Source organism: Pararge aegeria, chromosome 8 (assembly GCF_905163445.1).
Source record: "Pararge aegeria chromosome 8, ilParAegt1.1, whole genome shotgun sequence".
Taxonomy (NCBI): Eukaryota; Metazoa; Arthropoda; class Insecta; order Lepidoptera; family Nymphalidae; genus Pararge; species Pararge aegeria.
Window position 1 is genome coordinate 4,414,891 of NC_053187.1, and position 24,412 is coordinate 4,439,302.

At 34.7% G+C, this 24,412-nt stretch overlaps 3 protein-coding genes across 4 annotated transcripts in view; 2 read left to right on the forward strand and 1 right to left on the reverse strand.

The window, feature by feature from the left end:
- Positions 1-752: 752 nt before the first annotated feature.
- LOC120625677 (nuclear transcription factor Y subunit B-3) lies at positions 753-5,990 on the forward strand. Its single transcript, XM_039892797.1, has 5 exons — positions 753-1,037; positions 2,055-2,182; positions 2,667-2,879; positions 3,880-3,919; positions 5,253-5,990. The coding sequence occupies exons 1-5, from the start codon at positions 938-940 to the stop codon at positions 5,354-5,356; spliced, it is 585 nt and encodes a 194-aa protein (XP_039748731.1). The 5' UTR covers positions 753-937; the 3' UTR covers positions 5,357-5,990.
- Positions 5,991-6,626: 636 nt separating this feature from the next.
- Positions 6,627-21,153, reverse strand: LOC120625675 (ATP-binding cassette sub-family G member 5). The gene is made up of 14 exons (XM_039892796.1): positions 21,014-21,153; positions 18,867-18,984; positions 18,040-18,224; positions 17,301-17,363; positions 16,454-16,535; positions 15,728-15,859; positions 13,866-14,006; positions 12,212-12,419; positions 11,104-11,221; positions 10,926-11,019; positions 10,101-10,239; positions 9,449-9,634; positions 8,408-8,611; positions 6,627-7,953 (listed from the first exon to the last, which is right to left on the reverse strand). The coding sequence occupies exons 1-14, from the start codon at positions 21,065-21,067 to the stop codon at positions 7,755-7,757; spliced, it is 1,923 nt and encodes a 640-aa protein (XP_039748730.1). The 5' UTR covers positions 21,068-21,153; the 3' UTR covers positions 6,627-7,754.
- A 979-nt stretch (positions 21,154-22,132) lies between these two features.
- The window catches only part of LOC120625584 (ATP-binding cassette sub-family G member 8), a 78,889-nt gene continuing 76,609 nt past the window's right edge, over positions 22,133-24,412 (forward strand). For both annotated transcript variants that reach the window (XM_039892643.1, XM_039892644.1), the window contains exon 1: positions 22,133-22,369. The gene's annotated coding sequence lies outside the window, so the exon portion shown is untranslated. The remainder of the gene's footprint in view (positions 22,370-24,412) is intronic.

Consider the following 24,412-nt stretch of genomic DNA (forward strand, 5'->3'; position numbering starts at 1 on the left):
ATATTGTAAGACAACATAGCCCATATAAAAAAAGTGGATATAAACAATTGACTTACAAGAAATGGTCATAAATTTGTGGTATCTGCATATCGTCTGTGTAAGGTACAAAAGTCATTTTGTGGTGGATTGAGTATCACGCTTTATAATATGATTCCTAAGGTAATTTTGAACCTTGCATAAGTGTATGTTAAAACACATCAAATAAGACTATGTTATTAATGAATTTCTTAATGACAAGGTTGCTTGGAAGCATCCGGCTCCGCTTTCATTTCTCACAAAATAGAAAAATGAATGTTAAAATGAAAAATGTAAAAAGTTTATGTTGAAAAAGAGCATCAGCTGAGTTTCTTGCCGGCTTCTTCTCGATAGAATCTGCTTTCCGAACCGGTGGTAGAGTCACTACAAACAGACAGACTTGACTTTTCAAAAGTGCTTATAATAGGCTTACTTGAAATAAATTGATGAAATAAATTAAAATTTTGATTTTGAATTTTAACTTTTATGGTGATTTCATGTTTATTAATGTATGCATCATATTGCTATTATGAAAAAGTAGAAAGAGTAATAAAATTTTGGAATTAATGCTGTCTTTCAAAATATTTTAATGTTAGGGAAATCGTCTAGGTCAGCAAGATAAATATAAAGCAAACAATAAACATTGTGATGTAATTTTAGTATTCTCTTTTCTCGATTTTTGGTGAGATCTACAAAGACGAGAAGCCAGAGCAAGTATTAATCATTAATCTGTGGACTCGTGGTGCAAAATATCTGTGGTGATGAAAATTGAAAACAGAAATCTTGTAAATTAATATTTGGTGGCTAAATTCTAAAAAGCACTGAGTTTTAAATACACCAGAATAGAGACAGGTTTATTATTTGTTCAGTTTTGAGAAAAAACCCTAAAAGGTACGGTTATACCCAAAATTAACTGAGTACCATGGAAGCCGAAGAACTTGGTGCTGACTTGGTCAGGTTGGACCACGGGTTTCTCGTTGATGACGAAACCTATACAGTGGTGAACTCTGATGATGTTTTAGGTAAATATATTTCATTCCATTTTATTTATCCAGTATTCTAGTATATGAAACACACTGAAATCCTTCTCCCTTAATGGCTTGGGAAAATATTTACGGCTTCCCCAATGGTAAGATAGATACGTAAGATTTAGGACAGTATAATTTCCGTTAAAATTACTCCTATGATCTTACTTACTACTTTCTCTCACTTTTTCATTATTAATAATACTTAGACCACAACTAATATTGAAGCATTAAAAACCACTCTACTTAAGTTCTGTTTCTCGGACAGGCGGCGGTTTGCCACTTTTATTTTATTTTATATTGAGACAAACTAATTAAATTAATATTTTCGCTTCCTGATACTCATATGAGTTTGTTTTGTTGCTGTTCATTCCTCTAAGATCTTATAAGTTTAATTATATACAATATCTTATTTTAACTGTTAAAAAAGCAATACAGTGAACAGCAGGTAGCACACTAATAATCCAGTGTAGGTAACTTTGTACTCCGAGCCATCATGTTGCTCATTAGATAAGAGTAGAGCGGGTACTTCATCCATTTAGCAGTTGACTGTTACCGCTATATTTCTACATTACCATAAAATGAGGAAAATGGGTAAAACTTTCTGATCTGCAACATCTTCTCTGAGGATGAGGATTCTTCTTCTTCAGTGAGTCAACTATTGCAACTTTGCTGTCTGTTTTTTTTTATTCTTCTGGGTTAATTTTTATATGTCAATAATTATGGATGATAGATTTTAATTTAATGACAAACTAGCTTGTTGCCTGTGTTTTTCATCTGGATCAATAGGGTTTTTTAATAAATCCTGTTGGGACCATTTAGTTTCTTGGGATAAAAGTAGTCTATGTTACTCTGCATCCTTTCAACTAACTCTATGCCAAAAAAAGTCAATTGGTTGCTTAGTTAGGGTGTGAAGGACAAACCAACATACTTTTGAATTAAAAATGTTAGTATGGATTACTAAGCTATATTAAGCCAAGTTTCTAGTTGTGTTAGAATAGTGTTTGTTTGCAGAACAAGAAGAAAACAATTCAGACTCCAACAGTGGAGGAAAGAACGCACCCCTCAGGGAACAAGATCGGTTCTTACCCATCGCAAATATTGCTAAGATTATGAAAAGAGCTATACCAGAAAATGGAAAGGTAGATATTAATTTTAATCTTTAATAGTACCATGACTAAACAACTGTCTTTAAATCCATTGATTTAAAGGAAAAAAAACATGATTGCAATAATTTAATAATGATACACAAATAACATAATTTCTTAATGTTAACTACTGTCCATTGAAACCCAAGACCTAATCTTTTTTTTTTTTTGAGGTGTAGTGGAAAAGCTTTGTTGCAACCTCTGACCCTTGCCTGGCAAGGCAGGTTCCTAACCTTCGTCCTGACGGATGAAGGTTAAGTGGGACTCCTCCGTCTAAAGGGGGTATACCTAAACTAAAAACTACCACAGCATGTCCCTCTTGTTGGCTTTGTTAGATGCTCTGTGAACCTGTATGATATAAACCTTTGGGATGAAGTGGTGTGGTGACAACTGAATTCTGTTCTCAAGGCAAATTTATTATAATTGAAATATAAAAAAAAAAAAAAAACAATTATTATTCTGTTATAATTCATTTCAGATTGCAAAAGATGCAAGAGAATGTCTACAGGAATGCATATCAGAATTCATATCGTTTATAACAAGTGAAGCAAGTGACCGTTGCCAGATGGAGAAAAGGAAAACGATTAATGGTGAAGATGTACTCTTTGCAATGAATGCCTTGGGGTTTGATAATTATGTAGAACCTTTGAAGATATACCTCAAGAAGTACAGAGAAATTATTTTGTCCCCCGTAAGTCTTGCATTACCATGACCAACGAGGCAGTTAGAATTAAGGTATCACAAAACAATACTAATAAGCGAGTATAATATTATATGATTATGAAGACTCTGTTCGTTTAGGTTACTAACAGAATGTAAAGAAACTTGACATGTCCTGTAATTTAAATTTGCTTATGCAAATTTATATAATATCTACAAATAAAACAAATTATAATCCATGAATTTTGAATAATGTTAAATTTTTTTGGACCTAGTTCTATCCTACCTTTGAACTTTTATAGTTATACTAGCTGACCCCAGAGCCATTTGTCGGGCTGATTTGTGAATCTAAACCATCCAGAGTGCCACCCAAACGCATACCAAAAAAAAATCATTCAAATCAGTCCAGCCGTCTAGGAGGAGTTCAGTGACATACACACGCAAACAAGAAATATATATATAAATATTTTCATTAATTTTTGCAATTGAATACGACTTGCTTTAACAGTTAAGGAAAACATTGTGAGGTAATCTGCTCACCAAGAATTTTGCATAGTCTTCCTTGCTGTAGGTTACTTAGAGGTGTCAACTCAAGGTTGCCATGTCTTCAACATGCCACCAAAATAATTTTAATAAGTATATAGAACTAAGTACAATCTGTATCACACCAGCTTATGAACCAAAATAACTGAAAAATAGTTGATCCATTAAATTGGGAGCTATGATAAACAGATACACTTGCTGAACTTTAAACACCAATCTTCTTGCATCTGCAGTTACAAGACATATTAAAATTGCTTAAATTTAGTTAAATACCTTAAGATTTCAGCGATAGACCAACAAAATGGTTTTTTTTTAACAGCAAGAGATTGCTAGTGTGTGTACTACTTGCCACAAGAACTACTGTGCTGATTTAGATGCGAATTTTCGAAATACACAAGTTTAACAATAGATGAGGCTCTATGATTATGACAAGAAGCCACTGTGGTTACTGACGTTGGAATTCATTATTTTTCATTTGTTTGTTGCAGCTAACAATCAACAAACTTAACAAGACAATAGTGTTTTATGGTGAGTGGGCATTATTTATTTATTATATTTATGTACATGTTTAATATACCAAGACACAGGTCTCCGATCAAAATTAATAGAATTTAGGTTGTAATCCACCACGTTGGACTAGTGCGGATTGGTAGACTTCAAACACCATTGAGAATATAAGGGAATATAATGAAAATTTTATAAATTTAAAATGCATATAAAGCAATGTGTCATCTCTTGTTTCAAATGTGTCTCATTGTAATATGGACCTTTGAACAGATCGAAACTGCAACGTTTCCTACTAGATGACGCTACAGTCGCTATAAGACTGATTTGAAAGGCATATACTAATTTCGGCATCGACGGTAGAAGAGCCGTAGCTTCGTTGGTGAAAGCGCTCAGGCCGCGATTGCCCGAGGGTCGCAGGCTCAAATCCGGTCGGTTCAGAAAATTTTTATATGCATTTTAAATTTATAAAATTGATAATTCGTCCTAGTGTAGGTAAAAACACTAATAAAAATTATAAAAATAGAATGAAAATTGACAGCAGTGTCGTCAGTGATAGACAGCAATTATGCTACTATTATTATCTACTGCCTTCTGCGCAGTGTGGTGATTATGGGAAAACTCCCAATTGGAAGAGATGTACACCTTTTCATGTACACCTAATATCATAATAGAAAACTCAGGCATGCAGGTTCACTCATGATGTTGTCATGGTAAGGCAACTTTACAGGTCGATTAGTTGAAAATGGTACAAGATAGAGAGCTTTTGACGCCGCGCGCGCAATCTAAAAATTACCTATTTTCAGCGTTAAATAAAAATTATAAATAGGAGTTTTTTATTGGAAATTTCCTCTTGTTTCAGAATCTTTTATGAAATTTCTTAAATATTAATAGTTATGAAATATTGGCAAAAAACGAAATGCCATTTTTTTTTCATCTTTAATTGCGTGCTAATACACGCTTTTGGCACATTTTTAGCAGTATCTCTATTTTGTACCATTTTCTACCTGTCGACTAGACTAAAAGACACATTACAGTTGTCCAATTCGTAGCCCCGGGGCTACACTTGTTAAGGAATCGTTAACTGAGAAAGAGTTGTGTTAAATAACAAAGCTCTGGAGACCCGTGCCAAACATTGGGATTCAGATTTAGAACCAAAAAAATTCACCAGAGAGATCGGTCAGTCATTTTTTTTTTCTCTCCTTCCTTTTATAGCTTTAACTCTGCAATCTGTGGGTAGACATTGGATTGTTTGTCTGTATGTCAAGGTATTTTTTTTCAGGGTATTATCCATTGATGAATTTACCCCCTAGTAGCTCTACATAACGTAGTAGCCATAATTTTTTTTTTTTTATAGGTGACGGTACTCAATGCACTTCAAGTGAAAACGAAATAGAGGCCACAACGGAAACTGTTATATACGGCTATCCCAAGGTCATCAGTGAATACGAAATATCCTAGATCTAGACTTATTTATATTGGCTGTGAGTTGTGACTATGAAATATATAAAGTTAGATGCTATTCGAAAATACTTCTTTTCTGAAATTACTTCTACTTGAGAATTTTTGACGTCAAATCCAGATGATGCGTTCACCAGGTCGATTGGAAACACACCACAACACACCAGTAACCTCAGTACAAGGTTAGCTTTCTCGCAGTCGAGGAGTCTGTTTTCGCATATCAAACTTACGTCAAAGTAAAATGGGCCTTACCTAAATTACTACTACGCAAATCAGATTTTTACTTTTCAAATTTCTGCCATTCTAGGACTTGCATACAATGCAAGCTGAAGAACTGCAGACCAATTTGAGCTTTAAAACAATACGTATAGGATCTTTTTCCCCAACCCTAAAAATAAACCTACCGACGCGACTGCTCCCGGCAGCTGTTTTTTTCCAAACTTATTTTAATTTCTAATTTCATTTGATAGAGTACCTACTTTTTTTTTAAAGTTGCAAGTTATAAAATGTAGATGATTAACGGTACTAAATTAAAACTGCTGGTCTTTAGGTTCCTTTGTCTCAGAATTCAGATATTTAAATAGTTCTTAATTTATAACAATTCTTGGAAATCAATACAAGCCTGCGTTAAAAATTAAAAAAAAAAGTAGTGTTTATTATAACTGTGACCAGTTGGACGGTCATCGAAATTTAAATAAAAGAAATATGTTATTTTTATAAATTTTTCGAAGTACCAAAAAGATACTTATGGTTTATCGCTGCCTCCGTAATAGCAAATACAGGGTACGAAAAAAGGAAAGTTCAATAAAGGTTTTAGTTTAATAAAGTCAAGTTCCAAAAATAAAATAAAATAAATGATAATTTAAAATAAAAAAATATAAGAAAGAAATTAAAAAACGCGATTCCTAAAAAAAAGTAGTTTAGTTGCTGCATTATTTATTACGAGGGCAGTTTACGTCAAGATGTCACATTTTGGAACTCTGTCAACGTGGGTATACCTGCAAAAGTGTACTTTAGGATATAAAAATCAAAAATTCCAAATAATTAGAAAGAAATGTATTTCATAAGTATTTCATATTTCATCATTAAGGAAATTAATTATTGTAAGGAAAAATAAGTTAGTTAATAATGTATAAGGATGTGTTTTTGGACTCTATAACCAATCATTACATTTTTCAAGCAAAGAGTATTGTATTAAACATTAATTGTTTTTTTTAAATATAAGTTATCATTCACTCGTTTTCTTTCATTCTATTATATATATATATATATTTTATATACCAATTATTGTTAGCGATCTCACCTCATTGTGATCTGAGTGCCGATTTAGTCTTAAGTAGGGACTGTGGTAACTTGCAGGTCTGTTATTTTTCCGATTCTGTAATTTAGTTGCCAACAAAAATGACTATAAAAGTATTCGACATTGTTTAATATCCACGGAGATATAAAATACGCCTGATCGATGGGATACCGAAACGCTAAAATGCGTTCCCAGCCGTTGTCACCTTAGCCGCTACTAGTTGCTACCGAAACTTCCCGGGACAGTGAGAAAAGTACATTATAAATTTATTAAACTTTACAACAAGTAGAAGGAAACTGTTTGCGATATAATATTTTGAAGAACTTGCATGTATAGGCGGCTAGCTGCTGTGGGAATGGCGTTGGTACTGCGGTATGTGCTGTACAGACAGCACCAATCCTTTTCGGGGCGAGTTTCGGGGTAGATTTGGGAAAGTGTTTGGGGGGCCGCGTCCGTCCTGTGCGAAGTTTCCCGCCCTTTTCGTCAGTCAATTTCTCCTGATAATTTATATTTTAAGCTTCCCTAACTTTTATTAAACATATATAAACCTGACATTGGCTAATCTGTGTAAAGCCAGAAAAAAAAAGGAAACTGCTGAACCAGTTATGCACCAATAAGGTTAGTAAATAACATGTCGTCGTCCAGCTTCCGTAGCCCCATCTCCTGCAGGATCCCTGTAAACTAATCTGTTCATCAGAAAAGGTTAACCACTATATTATGTTGAACTCCTGACAGATCAAGAAGTCTAATAGCAGAACAACATACGAGTAGTAGCTAGGCCAAATTTTATGGAAGCAAAATTCGACCTTGAAGTTCTGCTGACCCAACTATTAACTTAACCTAACCTGACTCTACAAGCTTGCCCGCGTTTATTAAGGTTTTTTTACAAATACTGTAGGAACCATTTAAAAGTTTCTGGGTTCAAAGTGGTTTATTTTAGGGCATAGAATTAGTTGAAAGGTCCTCCTCTGGAGGAGGGACCTTTCAACTAATTATATGCCAAAGATCAAGGCGAGGCTACTTAGTTATGGCGTAAAGTAAGGACAAACAATCCCACCTTCGCTTTTGTAATATTAGTGGTAGATTTATCATAATGTATTATTCTCTAAACTTATCGATAATATATCCCGGCAAAGGCATGAGGTATAAGAATTTATTTAACACAATAATGCCCAAGGAAAACGCAAAGGATATGCCCAAATTGAAGTCCATGTTGAAATCGCCGGTTTGGTAGATATCGCCTGCGAAGTTCTTGGCTGTGAACCTCTCGGTTAGAAATGCTTTTCCGCTGGGGTACCTGAAAATTTAATTTTGTTAAGTTAATTACACATTTATAATGTATTTGGTTCTTTTGCCCACACCCCTTTTTTTCGGGTACCACTCCCACCTCGGGTAACTCGGTAGATATAGTTCTCCGTTATATTTTCTTAGCGGTCTCGAACCTAAGACAACAATGGAAAGAGGAGCGATGGTTACAACTGTATTCTGATCTGCCGTCACCACACAAAAATCTTTTAGACTTTTGTGTGGTTTTGCTTATACAAACAATATTGGCATCCGCTCAAAGTTTCCCACTATCATGGATCAATCATACGAATTCTTTCTTGGTTTAAAGGAAAGGGAAGGGAAGAGAATTATAAGGCGGACCAAATCTTTTTCGCAAATCTTTGTATAACGTCTTATCTTGAGATACCTACTCAGTTAAACGCCGAGATGGCACATGAAGAAGTAAGATGACGTTGATTAGGTACCTGCAATTGGCGTTTGAGTTAGTGTTGATATTCGAGGAAGTCTGTATCAGATTCGTGATGGACGTGCAGTTCTCTTCCTCGCTGTACGGAAGGACATTGAATATAGGTTGCTTGAAGACACTCCTGTGCAGGAATATGGAGGCATAACGAGTATGTGTCAGGTATGTGAGATAGAAGAGCCATTCTTCGTAGCCTTTGTAGGACCTGGAAATAATGAGAAATGGATTTTTGTACCTACAACAGAATTGGTGCTAATTTTGCACAAATAAATAAAGGATTGTTGCTCAATTCGGTTGATTGAAGTCAATGTCATCATCATATCAATCGATTGACGTCCAATGCTGGACGTAGATCTTTTGTAGGAAGTTCCTAAACCCCCGGTCTTGGGCCGCTTCTTTCTAGCGACTCCCAAAAACTAGCTTGATGTCTGTCCACCTCCTAGTGGGTCGACTAACGCTGCGTTTACCGGTGCTTGGTCGCCATTACAGCATCTGGTCCACGGTATTGAACCACTGACTATGAGCCTCATAAGAAGGGATATACTTGGAGTATCTCTACGTAATGAAATCAGAAATGGGGAGATACCTAGAAGAGCTAGGGTTACCGACATAGCTTAAAGAGTCGCAAAGCGTGTTACCTATTTAAATCGTAGGATATCTGATATTAATATAAAATTATATGACACGTTAATTCCCTTTTGGACTAGCCATTAACAAATGCATAGAGAACATGGAATTCATAGAATAAGACTACATAGGAAGTCTTCTTTACCACAGACCATTTAAATACCAACCATCAATATTAGTTGTCTTTAACAAAGCGGAGGTGGAAATGGGCGGGGCACATGGCTAGAAGAACAGATGGACGTTGGGGTCATCATCACCATATCTACTGATGGACTCCCACTGTAAGGCATTGGTCTTGTAACTTGAGCTTGTGTCAGGTGACTCCCTGGGATTCCATCCACTAGGGTGTTTTAAAAACGCAGCGATTTCTAGTGCTGGGTCAACACCCCAGCACTTTGGGACCTTAATTATTTACCTTAAAACACCACTAGCCAACATAACGTAGATGCAAGTGATGTAAATGTTGACGACTGCAGCGATGAGGCCGTTCTTCACGAACATCATTATGGCTATCGTCTGTTGTTCCGCGTAAATGTAACTCGACCACAGCACCAATGCGAAGTACAGAAAGTCTATGGTGTTGGATAGGTCGCCGAGGATTCTGGAAAATAATAAAAAATGGTGACATTGGTGGTGCTTCTTATTATAACACCTCTTAAAATAGTGACCAGATGTTAGAATAGTGACATTCTTAACCACAAAAACGATATAAAAAGGATAGCATTATTTTGCGACCTGTCAATTTAGTTTAGTCAAGAGAATTTTGTACATCAGAGTCGGCTAATAAGAATTGAGACTAAGTAAATAAAGATTCTTAGGAGGTTAGCTAAAAGGTCTTTTTTATAGTTATTTCAAATTAGCTAGCAATTATTTAATAATAATAATTTTTATTTTAGGCATCAAGGCTCATAATTTTGTTACACCGATTTAGTTGTACACAGACCTCTAAACGAAACAAATTGACAAGTTTAAAAACAGTGTTGTTCTTTTCCATAAAAAAACATATAACCTGTTAATTTTGTTTAGATTAGAGATTTGTGTTGGTACTTATTTATATAAACACTCACGGAAAAATAATAGCAGCCGAAGCGAAAGCAGTTATGAAGGAGAATGGTAGAGACACGAGGTTCCAAGCGAGCAGGAGGCTCGCTCCGCTGTATAGACCTTCCTGAGACTCTTGATAGTAGCGCGTTCGGTATGGACCATCTGAAACCCCGAAGCTATTAGGACATCCCGACTCTCTTGGGCCACTATTTAAACCCGAAAAAATCTGATATCTGAAACTGAAGGTTCTCCATGAGTTTCTCATATCTGACTTTTTAAATATTTACCAGCCCTTTAATTTCCATTAAGTAATTTGCTTTCCCAAAAGAAATGTTTCGGTCGAATAGGTTGCGTTCACTATTTTTCTTAGACAACCACGGTCATTATTGTTATGAAAACCCCTAGAAAACCCAACGCGGTTCTTCATTTTAGTAAATAATTGGCACCAATTCTGTCATATTCATATCTCTAAACCAAGCTAAATTGACAGGTGTAAAATAAAAGCTATACTTTTTACCATGTTTCCCATGAAAATAGATAGCACTATTTTTAAACCTGCCATTTTATGTTAAGTTTTGGAGATATGTTTACAATGAAATTGGCACCAATGTTAAGATTCTGTTGTAGTTTTCCCCATGATTCCTTAAATATTTCTCAAACACGGACCCACTCAAAATACAAATGGACCTAACTTCTTTTGAATCCTTATCCCACGTTATTTGGTTTAACCCAACATATCTGAAATCAACACCCCTTGGGGCAAATGGCACATAAATGAGACGTATCTGTATCCGCGACCCGGAGCTAACATCTTGCATTATAAATTATCATTATTATTTCTTACTTACAGAGACAAATTGTGTTCATGATACTAATAAAGTACGTCCCGATTATTGCGTTGAATAAAAGGCCACTTTTAGTTATAAAAGCACGTTGGTAATCCTGCGAAATAGAGATACCAAGAAGTTAAAGCAAGGTAGGTAAAAAAAAGTGCTTCATTAATTAACAAGAACTTAAACTACCTACCTTAGCTTCATTGTAGAAGATCCAAAGAATGAAAAAGTAAATCGGCAGAGTGAGCAGTCGCATCGACATTTGTTTGATGCCTTGCTTTTTCACGTTGAAAATGGATGCCAACATCCTCCTACAATTTAACAAGACATTCATCATTACAAACCCATTACCGACCCTCTACAGGGCACGGGTCTCCTCCCACAATGACACTGAGTTAGAGCAGCTGTCCACCATGCTGGCCCAGTGCGGATTTGTGTACTCTACACGCCTTTGAGAACATTATAGAACTCTTAAGCATCCAGGTTTCCTCACGATATTTTCCTTACACGTCGATTGAGGTCTTAAGTGTATCGTCCGTGAGGTATACAACGGGTTCCCGGGACATGCCGTGGTGGTTTTTAGTTTGGGTATACTTTCTTTAGAGGAGGGAGTCCCATATAACCTCCATCCTTCACATGGATCGGAGGTAACAATAACGATTTTTCATCACACCATAAAAAAAAATCTTAAGTATATAGGTACTCAGTACTTTCATATTGCTCAAACTGAACAAAAAGCAAGGTAAACGATATAGAGTTATGCATTTCGACATAAATGTCTTTTGTGAAGTAAAGTCTGAGCATTGCCTAAGTACTTACGCTCCACAGATCTTAGTTTTAGTTCACACAAAGCCTGTATAAAATATTTATTTATTTTACATCTTGTTAGTACGGTAGGTTCACTTACACTAACTAGAGATAACTATTGTTTTTTTATATATTATATGTATATATTTAAGTAATGAAATATTTATTTTATGTGTACATGTTTATATGCACCACCTAACTATTTTCAAACCTGTTTTTTATCTTCGGCATTGGTTGCCTCGAAGAAATCGCTATGAAGCGATAAGGCCGCCAAATTGTATACCTACGTTGTTTTGTTATACTTTTCTTTTTTTTCTGTGTACTTTTTGTGGTTTGCAATTAAAGTATATTCATATTCATTCAATTACATAATTTATGGATAACTTTAAGACAAACGAATGAAAAATGACATTAAACTATATAAAAGACATGATATTAATATAGTGTGAGTGTACTACAGTAATACTCTGTGAATAATAAATACGCTAACTCACAGATACAGCATCCAGATAGTCCTAAAACCACCCGCTTTGCCATAGTTCAGCTGTATCTTGTTGGGGTTTATAATACGTCCGTGCTCCCCAAGGTTGCCCTGCATGATTGCCTGTCCCTCCACTTTGAACTTGTCTACTAAAGCCGCGATCTGGTGGTTAGACTCTATGAACCTTTCGCGCGAGCGTCTGTCTACTGTTGATAGACATACTGAAAATAAAATGAAATATGATCTAACCTATATATATAAAAAGAAAGTTGTGTTAGTTACACCATTTATAACTCAAGAACGGCTGGACCAATTTTTATGATGTTTGATTTTTAGGATTCCTCTAAGACCGGAATAGGATAATAAGTATTAAAATATAACATTCATAAAAAAAAATCATCCGCGGTACGAAGATCGCCGGGACATCTAGTCTATATATATAAAGGTAAGTTGTGTGAGTTACACCATTTATAACTTAAGAACGGCTGGACCCATTTTTATGATTTAATTTTTTTGATTCCACTTAGACCGGAATAGGATAATACGTATTGAAATATAACATTCATCAAAAAAAAAAGATCCGGGACAGCTAGTTATAAATAAAATAAAGAGTAAAAAAACTTTTAAAAGATTTGCGAAGTCAACTAACAAGTCAGGTTGTTTATTGAACAACGTTCAATTCTCAAGACATGCGGTCTCCCAGAATTCGGTTTTATATTTTGTATTTGGAAAAGAAAAAAAGTTTTAATGTTATAACAAAAACGGGTGTCACCCATTGATAAAACGTAATTCGTAGTGACTTAATAAGTGCCAATTTTGTTGTATTAAAATAAAATAAAAGCCGACTAGTATTCCGTGTAAATGAAAACCGAAATATTACTTCACAGGCTTAATAATTTTATTTAACACTAGCGTACCCACCCCGCTTTGCCGGGCTAGATTTTGCTTTATTTTATTTAAACGATAAACTTACATCATTATATTTTTAATTTCAGTCTCATAATATATTAAATCATTTATTTCTCTGCGTATTCATTGTCTTTTCAAGCGGGTGAAGATCATTATCTACACCCATGTACACCCAACAATAGAATATCATCATAGTAAATAAAAGCTGTATTTGACAGTTTGACAGTTCAAAAATAGGAGTGCTCCGATCGTCACCAAACTTTACAGTATTACTCGCCAGGTCATACCCACACACTTTCTGTTTTATATACGAGTATATAGATAGATAGATAGATTGCACCGGAACACTAAATCGCATAGCGGCACGTCTTTGTCAGTAGGGTGGTATCTAGACACGGGTAAAGCCTCCCACCAGGCCAGACCAGAGAAAATTCAGAAATTGTAAATTCGCAAATAAACCCTGCCGGGAATCTAAAAATATTAAGATGATGCTTAAGAGGCAATGTACTCGTATCTCCTATTAACTGTGTTTAAGACTTATCTGTGAAACCGAAACGCTGCCATTGTAATGAAAATGATATATACTTCAGAAAATTGTATACAATTCACTTTCATTTAATTTTATACAACATAATTAAATACGTTATATGGGCGTTAGGTGCACCACGTATTAAGCCATAGAACATTAAGTATAGGCTCAAACTTATTTTTACATCTTTCTTCATCGTACATAATATACACTCTTTAAAGGTACTAACAGTAATACATCAAAGGATTTTCCAATTGTGGACAAGGGAATCCGATGCTGCCGAAGTAATCCAGCAGATTCCTTGTTGGACCCGCGTACACCACGTCGCCGAGACACAAATATACCACTCGATCCAGGAATGGGAAGACATCTGCAAAGACAGATTTGTACAGACAGTAATAAAATAAATCAATCTTAAATATATATTCGACGGAAAATTGGTTCACTGGGCCACGACTCTGCTTTCTGAGTCCAAGGCCATGAGTTCGATTCCCACAACTGGACAATGTTTGTGTGATGAACATTAATATTTATCAGTGTCTGGTAGCTTATCTATTCTTAAAAATATTCATCAGTCAGCTTAGTACCCATAACACAACCAACGCTTACTTTGGGGCTAGATGGCGATGTATGTATTGTCAAAGTATATTTATTTATTTATGAAGTTTAAAAAATAGGTAGGTACAGGGCTGTATTTTTTTTATCCGACTGCGCGATAAAGGAAATGTATTTAACAGCCTGAAGGTATCACTGCAAGATTTGTCATGAGCGATTTAGTAGCTTAGGTTGCCCGGGTTTGCTCTCTTTCCCGGGATAAATAGTAAGTACCTATAATAATATGTCCTAATCAGGCTTAGAACACAAAACGGGTATGCGAGCTAAATTTTTTCCAAGGTCGGTTCTGCCGTGCCTATTTATACAATTTTGCATCGTGTTGGCAATGTGTGCGTTTGTTTGTTAACTCTATTCGGCTCTACCACTGTACTGACCTTGATGAAACTTGGTAAAGCAACAGCTTGCACCCTGGAGACAGACAAATCAAATCAAATATTTTATTTCAAAGTAGGTACCTAACTGTACACTTTCTGAATGTCATACAAATCTGTCATTATTTCAACAATAATTTTGATTGTAATAATCAATTGATTCAACCATCTGTAAATTAAGTTTAAAAAACAATTTTATGTTACAAAAATAATACATGACCAAAGTTTATAATTATTAAAATAAATTACCGAGTAAATTATACAAAAATAATAATAATAATAATTTAAATCTAGCTACTAAAACATTTTTAGAATTACCAACTATGTAGGTACTTTTCAATTTAGAAATGTTTTTTAGAAATAGCAGCCATCCAAGCGTTCCTGTCACATATATAATCCTCTACGGTGTAGTAACCTTTTTTACATAAACGCTCCTTTACATATTATTTGAACCTCCCCTCTGGTAAATTTAGAGTTTCTGGTGGAATTTTGTTATAAAAACGTACGCCATTGCCCATAAATGGCTCGCTAACTTTCTTTAGCCTAAACCTCTGTGTTAACATTACTTTTATCACGGGTATGCAAGAGGAGACCGTTTCCAAGAGATTTAATAAAAAATCTTTTTTAAGTATGTACTCGTATGTATATATATCGAAAGCAAATCAAACGTTATAAATAAATAAATAAATATACTACGACAATACACACATCGCCATCTAGCCCCAAAGTAAGCGTAGTTTGTGATATGGGTACTAAGATGACTGATGAATATTTTTATAAATAATATACATAAATACTTAGAATATACATACAAACACCCAGACACTGAACATTCATGCTCATCACACAAACATTTGCAAGTAGTGGGAATCGAACCCACGGCCGTTGACTCAAGAAAGCAGGGTCGCTGCAAACTGCGCCAATCAGCCGTCAAACGTTGACAGAACTTTGCATAGAAATAGCTCCCATCCAGGAGACAGACGTTAAATTTAAGCCTAGGAAAATAACGGTGCCCGCGAAATTTAAGAAACACTAAAAACTAAAAATATGCGGATTATGTCTCAAGCAACAGCTATTTTATAATATTGGTTTAAATTGCACTTACCTGATCTTGGCTTTTCCATGGTAAGTATGATCGTGGTACCGTACTTCTTAGCAGCATTTGACAGGATTGATATTACAAGATATGTATTCAAAGGATCTAAATCCCAAGTTGGCTCGTCGAGGAGCAAAATTACTGAAAAAAAATTCCAAAAACTTTGAATTTATTATGTAGATTTAAGCTTTTAGCCTTTTAGAAGTCACACAGTTCATAAGAAATTAAATTATGCCCGTTTCCACTAACCATAAACAAAGCAATGCCTAATTTAGTAACGCCTAATCAAAGAAGATTCCTCGGCATAAATTTACCTTTCACCAATCGATTTTCACTAGGCAACTCATGTAACCTAACTTGTCTATGATTCTTACCACAAGGTGTGTGTTATGTGTTTGTATTATGATATTTTTTATTTTATATTATCAAGTGTCAGTTTACGAGTCCCCTGAATATTACGCACCGCCGAATCGGTATTTTGTGTTTGTGTTATCATATTTTTTGTTCTATTATCAAGTGTCAGTTTACGAGTCCCCTGAATATTACGCACCGCCGAATCGGTGTCGTAACTTAAGATGTCGCCTTACGTCATTAGTCATGATCTTAAAGTTGGTTTATTTTCTCTACGAATTATTTTTTCTCTACAAATTATTAGGCATCCGATTTAAGCGTTTCCTAGGTTTAGTGAAAACGGGCCTAAATGTATTTAAATAATATATCAAAAGTAAACATTACTTGGATCTCGAATTAGTTGAACTCCAATGACAAGTCGGCGATATTCGCTTTTCGTTAAGTTTGTAACACACTTGGTTGCTACCTACGAAAAAGATGAGAATTTTTTAGATACAAGAAATTATTAGCTTAACTTACCATATATATTATAAAAACTACATTTTTTGTATCCTGTCCTACACCGTTTTCATAAAATTTAGAGTACTTAAAGTCAAGTTCTAAAAATAGGAATAAAAACAAGTGCAATAAAAGTAATAAAATAAAAAGAGTTTTTCTTTGTTAATTATTTTCTATGTTTTAATAATTTTTATATATAGTGTAGGTGTTTTTAAAACATATCTACTTTATTTAAAAATTAAGAAAAGTATTATTTACATAATAACACATAAAATATAATTCTAAAAACACGCTTCGTATAAAAAACCAAACTAATTTTTTCCTTTTAGTTTAGTAAATTTATCAAAGTATGTAAAATTAATCGGTAAGAATTTCACCATAAAATGTGTTATAATCAATATAAGAGAAATCGGCAAAAGATAATGATTGGAAATTAAAATTAACATCATTACTACTTTATCGACTATAGATGAATAATAATATAAATTAACAAAAATCTTAATTTACATATTGAAAAATTTAAAAATCTTATCATTTTAGTGTATGTCATCGTTTCTCGATATATCTTGAAATTTTAAACGAAAGCAGACCGTTCGAGGGTCAAAATCAAGTCCAAAGGAGTCGGCTACAAATACAAACATACAAAAAACATACAGGTCAAGCTAATAAAAAGCGTGTAAAAAGGACTGCACTTATTCCTTGCGTATTAAAACAGAATATCGTAGGTACTCACTTGAGATAAAGCTAAATCAGCCATAACCTGTTTAACTTTTGATGATTTTAAGTATCCCGAAATCTGTGAACAAGAAGGTAAGATAAGCACCTCAGAAATAGGTAGTTTTCGACAACCCTACTGGCACTATGGTCGTGCGAGAGATCCCAGGGAGCAATTAAATAATTTCTATTGTCCAAACTCTCAGCTCTGGTCTAGTAGGAGACTTCGGCCGTTTCTAGTTCCTAAACCCAACCAACGCAGAATTGCCTCCGAGTAATTACACGTTCCGGTACGACGCCGCACACATATTTTAACTGTGCCTACCCCCTAAGCGCTTAGCCCGCTATTATTTAAGAATGCACAATCAATTACCACTTGCTAAGATTCGACATCGAATTCGAAACCAACAACAGTCGCTGTCGTTGGTTGAAGCGGTAATAGCGCAGGCCGAGTTCGAATCCCATCCCACGCACCTCTAACTTTTCTAAGTTATGTGCGTTTTGAGAAATTAAAATGTCACTTGCTTCAACGGTGAAGGAAAACATCGTGAGGAAACCTGCATGCCTGAGAGTTCTACATAATGTTCTCAAAGGTGTGGAGTCCCCCAAAACGCACTGGGCCAGCGTGGTTGACTACGGCCTTTACTCCTTCTTATTGTGGGAGGAGACCCGTTTCTGCCCTCTATAGTGGGCCGGTAATGGGCAAACTTTTAGTGGGAACTTGATAATATCAAGTTGGTCCTTAAATTGGAATTTACCTTTGTAAGAGATAACGCGAGAGTTTGCTGAACACTCAATCCGGGTAAAAGCTTTGTGGAGTGCCGTACTAACGCGCAAGTATTTCTGAAGTAATCCTTTTCCAAAGGCACTCCCTCCAGGAGGATATGACCTTTGCAGGGGACACGGCGACTTATGACGTCTAGAAGAGCGCGTTTTCCACTACCTAAGGGAAATTAAATATATAAGTATATATCATTAAATTTTATCGACTGCTTGTATATATCACCGATTTTTCAAATATCGACTCCCTTCTCTACCGCTAGTGCATAACTGGGCTAGTAATTTTTCGGTATTTCTCCCGAAAGCGTGACTTGTCTGGACTGAATATATAGGTAGAATTTCAGGAAGCTCTAGCGATTTTTTAACTATTTTCAATAGTTTAAGGAAATTTGCCAGCTTTTTTTGAGATTTTATAACCAAACAAACAATAGATACATATTTATAAAAATGATAATTCACAAAAGAAATGAGGCAGGCACTATTTTGCGGGAATCCCCGATCGAGCCACAGAACTTTTAAGGATATTAATTAAAAGGATTTTTAGTCATTTTTTTATCCAAAATCTAATGCTTTGCCAACCAGTAAGTTGTGATCTACTTACACAGATTTTTGAAATGTATATAACCATGCACAGATGTCTCTAGTTGCCGTGGCTTCAAACAATTTTTTCTAACTATAACCCCTGCTTAGTGCTTGTATCCCAAACTAAACTAACTGGTATAGATATTTCTAGTTTCGTGGCGCGTACCAAATTGAGTAGTGGGCAGGTGTACCAACTTCAAAAAGACTTTTTGATAAAACTTACCTTTAGAGCCCAATATGGCGGTAACTTCACCGCTGTGCGTGAGGAACGAGACATCTTTGAGGATGACTCCAGTCTTTACATCCCCTGTTAATCTTTGGAAGAAACTGCCCGGTTCAACCTATAAAGGACAACAGGCATGAAACAAACAGGCAAGATAAATGGCAGAAACTTAAGAATAAGTATTTACACATACATACAACGTGTAAATGAAAAACGAAATAACACTTCACATGCTTCACTATTTGTCATTATAATTTTGTTGTTCGTATATGTGTACTTATATATCTATAGTAAATATATATAAATATTTATTTTATATATCTTATATTATTTATCTCTTTTAATAATTTATTATATTAGTTATTAGTAGTATATACTTTAGTGTGTAAATTTATGTATTGTTTATTTTAATTGCGATTTCCCGTCTCTCATGTATTATGGTCGCTTTTTGTTTTAAATTTTTTTTAAGTATATTTGTAATTTCTCCTTTACTACGCAATAAAGATGTTTAAATAAAATAAATAATAATGCTTTAGAGGTACATTATGTAGTGTCTCTGAGACTTATCTGTGAAACCGAAAGCCTAACAGTTTTTGAGTAAACCACTGCCGTAGTTTTTACTGAAAGAAATCAGATACAGCCCTAACATCACATGCAAAATTAAAATCGTGTGACTCCTGTACTCCACTTTATTAGGTACGTCACGTAGCCGTACTATGCGCGTTGCGGTCTTTTGACTTCAATAGAGTTATCATAAGTAAACACATGTTTCGCATTTGTTTGTATGGAAAAATAAATATGCATCTTTTGTTTTAATATTTTGACAGGGTGATTTCTTATGAAATATACTAAATGCATGCTTGAACGTTATTTCGTAATTCGGTTACACTTTGTATATGAAACCAGCTTTTATCGCCGATGTCTCGCTTGTTTAAATATAGATTTTCAAACTTTGGGCACAAAGTCCACATAATCCAGAATCCGATACAAAGGACATCAACGGGGGCAAGGGTTGACCAGAAATATATCATTGTAATATTTTTAAAAGCGGCATTTATTCTGGATATAATAATAATCATCATGACGGCCGACTGGCGCAGTGGGCAGCGGACGGCTTTCTGAGTCCAAGGCCGTTGGTTCGATTCCAACAACTGGAAAATGTTTGTGTGATGAACATGATTGTTTCTCAATGTCTGGGTGTTTATCAGTATATTATAAGTACCTATTTACGTGTATTATATTCATACAGATATCCATCAGATATCTTAGTACCCATAACAAAAGCTATGCTTACTTTAGGGCTAGATGGCGATGTGTGTATTGTAAAACTGGTTACAGTAAATCTTGATAAAATAATATTTACAAAAAAAACCTACTATGTATTAAGAATTTTTATTGATTTATTCAAAAAATTTATTTATTCAAGAACACTTAAATTATAAGAATAATACATATTTGCACAAAAAGTAAGCCCCCTAACTGTCTTTTGTATTTTAATTTCCTATTGTGCATATCCGTCATGGATAAAAGTCCCAAATAATTAGATATAGATGATTTGATGTATGATTGAGTATATTAGTTTATACCTATTTATGCATTATATTTCTCTTATTTGTGCAATTTTGTTTATGTGTTTGTATTTAGCTATTTGAATGTAGGTTTGTAATAATTTTACACCACCTGTCCACTCTCGCTCATCTTGTCCTAATCTATAGGTTGCCTGGCAGAGATCGCTACTAAGCGATAAGGCCGCCTTTTGTATGCTACTTCTGCCTTTGTTTTTCGATTTTCTTGTTTTTGATTGATTGATTTGTTTTTAAACTTCATAGTGGTGTACACATAAAGAGATAAATAAATAAAGATTAAAAAACAAAAAAAATGTGATATACCTACTCGTACCTAACTTCCTACAAATGTCAATGAAAATATATGTAACTACTTGTATCATGTGTAGAACAATAATTAAACAAAACTATAATTCTCATTTACAAAGTATCAGAAAAATATTTTTTTAATAACAGATATAAAGCAAACTTCCAAAACATACTATTAAACTATAAACAATGAAACATTTCACATGGGGTATTGGTGCTATGAAAGCAATCTCTATTATTAATTTAAATAAGTACATTAAGCTAGACACTTACTTGTCCCGAATGAAAAACATTGCACAGTTCCAAAGTATAATCGCTTCCAATCATCTTTAACACCGAATGACCTTTTAGAATACAAAAAAAGTTCAATCAAAAGATACAATCACATCATAAAGTAATACAACCTTCCCGTATTAAAGTTTTCGCAAACTAACTTACTGTAGCCAACTTCATGCCTTACCTAACGCTGGCGGCGTTGCCTGTTGTTGTGTTGCTAACTTCTGTAACTGTACTTGACATTTACTTTGATGTTGAATTACGATTTTAGTCTTTATTACTGTAGATTTAGGTTGCTTTTTGTTGTGAGATGGTGAACAAGTGCCTCTTAAGGGGATACTCATTGCAAATTACCATTTATTAATTAATTTCGTATTTTATTTTCAAAGTAATAAATCTTAAGGTAGAAATTAATTAAAGAAATATCTAATTCATAATTTTTTTATTGAATAACATATTTGATATTCCTTACATGTGTACCTACACTTTAAAAATAAAAGTATAAACTCATGTTAAAGTTTTTCGAACCCAAACATGTTTATTTTTTGTTTGTCAATTTGTTCTGCCTTATCTTGAAAACTATTTTGCGGGACTTTAAATGGTAGGTATAAAATATTGTAAGGAGTTAGCTATTTTTAATCGAACAAAGTCGCGGTAAACAACTTGTTTAAATAATATTACTATTCTATTGGTATTTAGTAAAACGTTTTAATTAAAAGTTTTTTATGCGATTATAAGGAGGGCTACCCTACTATATGCCTATTCACTTTTGGCTATAGTTGCCCATCCCAGTTGGTATAAAAAATCACAAAAAAGTAACTACTAAGAAAAAGTTACTTAGTACTTTAACATACTGTATGCTTGCCCTTAACAACGAAAGCCTCATTTTTCCATACACCTCTACGCATCGCTGCAACACATATGCACTGTGAACCTCAGCTATATCCATTCTTTTCCATCTGAATATAAAACCCCATATAGAGATGAGATAGCTATACTGATTCTGATGTTAACACATTCCAAAGATTAGTTTTCTCTTTCCCTCGTACCGCTCTAAGCATTGTAGGAATGGGAGAGCATGCATGCGCAGTGTCACTGACTGTTCAGTAGCAGGCAGTACGGTCGTCGCTGTAGTTCGTCAGTTTAAAGTACCACCGACCCTAGAATATCAACGAACAGCGATTTTTTACGAACGAAGGCATTCGATATTTGAATGTTACTTTTTTAAAAATAGGTGTTTTAAGTGTCGAGGGATTTGACGAACTATTTTATGTGATAAGTGTTTTATAGTGTGCAGTGTTGTGCGCTTTGAACGTATAGGAGTCCCGTTGGCCGGCGCGATTATTTTACCAAGTAAGTTGACTGTACACATTCTGGTATTTGTGTAGGTGTTCCGAGAAGCTTTTATTGAGTGTTCTATGCATTAGAACCGATATTAAGTTACAAAGTTTCGACAGAGCCACCAAAAATATAACTGTATTGGACTTCTTTCACCTTAGCACTGGTTTTAGATTAATAATTGATAAGCGATATGTTTTATATGTATGAAGTATTGTTGCGTAGAATTAAGCTGCTAATTATTATAAGAAAATGACATTACTGTTTACAGTTTATAGTTTCCGTTATTAAGTCGATGCACGTTTATTAAGGTGATTTAACGCTATACCCACTAAACGACATCGTTTTCCAGTGCTTTAGGATATGAAGATAGATTCCAGTAGCCACACAAGGTTTTGGCTTTTGAATCCCATTATAAATTTCACTAATAAATAGTACTTATTGACAAAAATGGAGCAGAAACTGAATGAACTGTTTGTTAAACCCTTTAATATTTTGTTGGAATCTTCGTTTAATAAAAGTATGTATATTCATTCATTAAATTGTCGATAAAAAGCAATAATACAATAATCGAAATCAGTTTAGATTTAAAGATGTGGAGAAATAATTCCTTTCTCAACCAAAAAGACTTTAAACTGTTGCTTTAATAAAAATTTTTTTTAATTTAAATATGTTCAATCCTTAGATTGGACAGATATTTTACGGAGATATGGTGTCAAAGAACATCATGGCAGTGATGGCAAATAGACTACATCCTCTTTTTGATATTAAAATTACTCAGACCCTTTTTTTTCACAAACAAAAAAACTTCTTAAAATATACTCGATTCTCTGTGGGAGAATTTGGGTTATGTGGGATTGATACCCACTCAGAACCCCTCGGTAGCCAGCGTCTACATATTCGGAGGCTCTGGGATCTCCTAGGAACGTACATGGAGGCATCCATTGCACAACGCTTGTGGCTACCTTCATGTAGGTACCAACGTCGCTATGAGGAGGCAATTCAGGTTGCTTTTCTTTAGCATTTAGCAAGCGCCTGTCTTCCCGGAGTTGTAAGTAGGGGTGATAACGTGACTGCTAGTCCCCGTCAGGCCGTTTTCGACCCTGGACCCAGTGCGGATTGGTGGACTCCACACGCCTTTTGAGAATGTTATGGAGAACTCTCAGGCATGCAGGTTTCCTCACGATGTTTTTCTTCACCGTTGAAGCTAGTGATATTTTAATTTCTTAAAACGCACATAACTTAGAATATTTAGCAGTGCGTGCTGGGATTCGAACTCGGCCCCGCAAGTGAAGTTGAAGTCCTGCCCACTGAGCAAAATTTTTGGTTAATAACTATTATAGATATAGTTATTACCCACTATTAATAAATGCTATAAAAAAATTATGTGTTGGAACACCCGACACCGGCAAAGCACAAAAGTGCGTAGGCAGTTTACTTACTACACGAGTCATAAAGAATAAAAACATTTATTTCTACATTCAGAAATAATTAGCTTATCAAGTTATGTATCTATCGATTTTTTTTGCTACAGAAAACAATTCATTTATTCGATACCGCAGCCGTACCGTGCCGCTGACACTGGATATAGGATGCTTCTTTTAAACAAAACAATCTAGCTTTTGATTTATGATAGTAACTAGGAACAAAAAGTTGCTTTTGTTAAGGTGTGTCAGTACAGTTTTGCTTTGACATCACGCCTCATTTTGTTTTTATCATTAAAACTTACCGTGATCCTAGATGCGCAATTTTTTTTTGAATGCACTGTTATTAATCCGTAGTGTCAATTTAAACATATTTATCAGTGTCATAATATAAATATTTAAATGACAAAAATTGTAATTAGAATGAACTTTACAATAAATTATTGTTAAGCTCAACAATTATTTATTTTAAAGTCAACATCTCCTTAGAATGCTACGGTTTCGGAGCGAAACGTGCGTAGTGGGTGGGTACATTGCCGAAGATATGTTTGGTGTGGAGTATAAAGATTCAAGAAATTATAAATTACACCATACAGATTCGCCTACTTTTGCGGAGTGTAGCAAATTAAGCTTA

Coding starts and splice junctions, on each gene's coding strand:
- LOC120625677 (XM_039892797.1), top strand. CDS start 938: ATGGAAGCCGAAGAACTTGGTGCTGACTTGGTCAGGTTGGACCACGGG. Junction 2,183..2,666: donor CTATACCAGAAAATGGAAAG/GTAGATATTAAT, acceptor AATTCATTTCAG/ATTGCAAAAGATGCAAGAGA. Junction 2,880..3,879: donor GAGAAATTATTTTGTCCCCC/GTAAGTCTTGCA, acceptor TGTTTGTTGCAG/CTAACAATCAACAAACTTAA.
- LOC120625675 (XM_039892796.1), bottom strand. CDS start 21,067: ATGATTGGAAGCGATTATACTTTGGAACTGTGCAATGTTTTTCATTCG. Junction 14,007..15,727: donor CATGGAAAAGCCAAGATCAG/GTAAGTGCAATT, acceptor CTGTCTTTGCAG/ATGTCTTCCCATTCCTGGAT. Junction 8,612..9,448: donor TTGGCTAGTGGTGTTTTAAG/GTAAATAATTAA, acceptor CATTATTTCCAG/GTCCTACAAAGGCTACGAAG.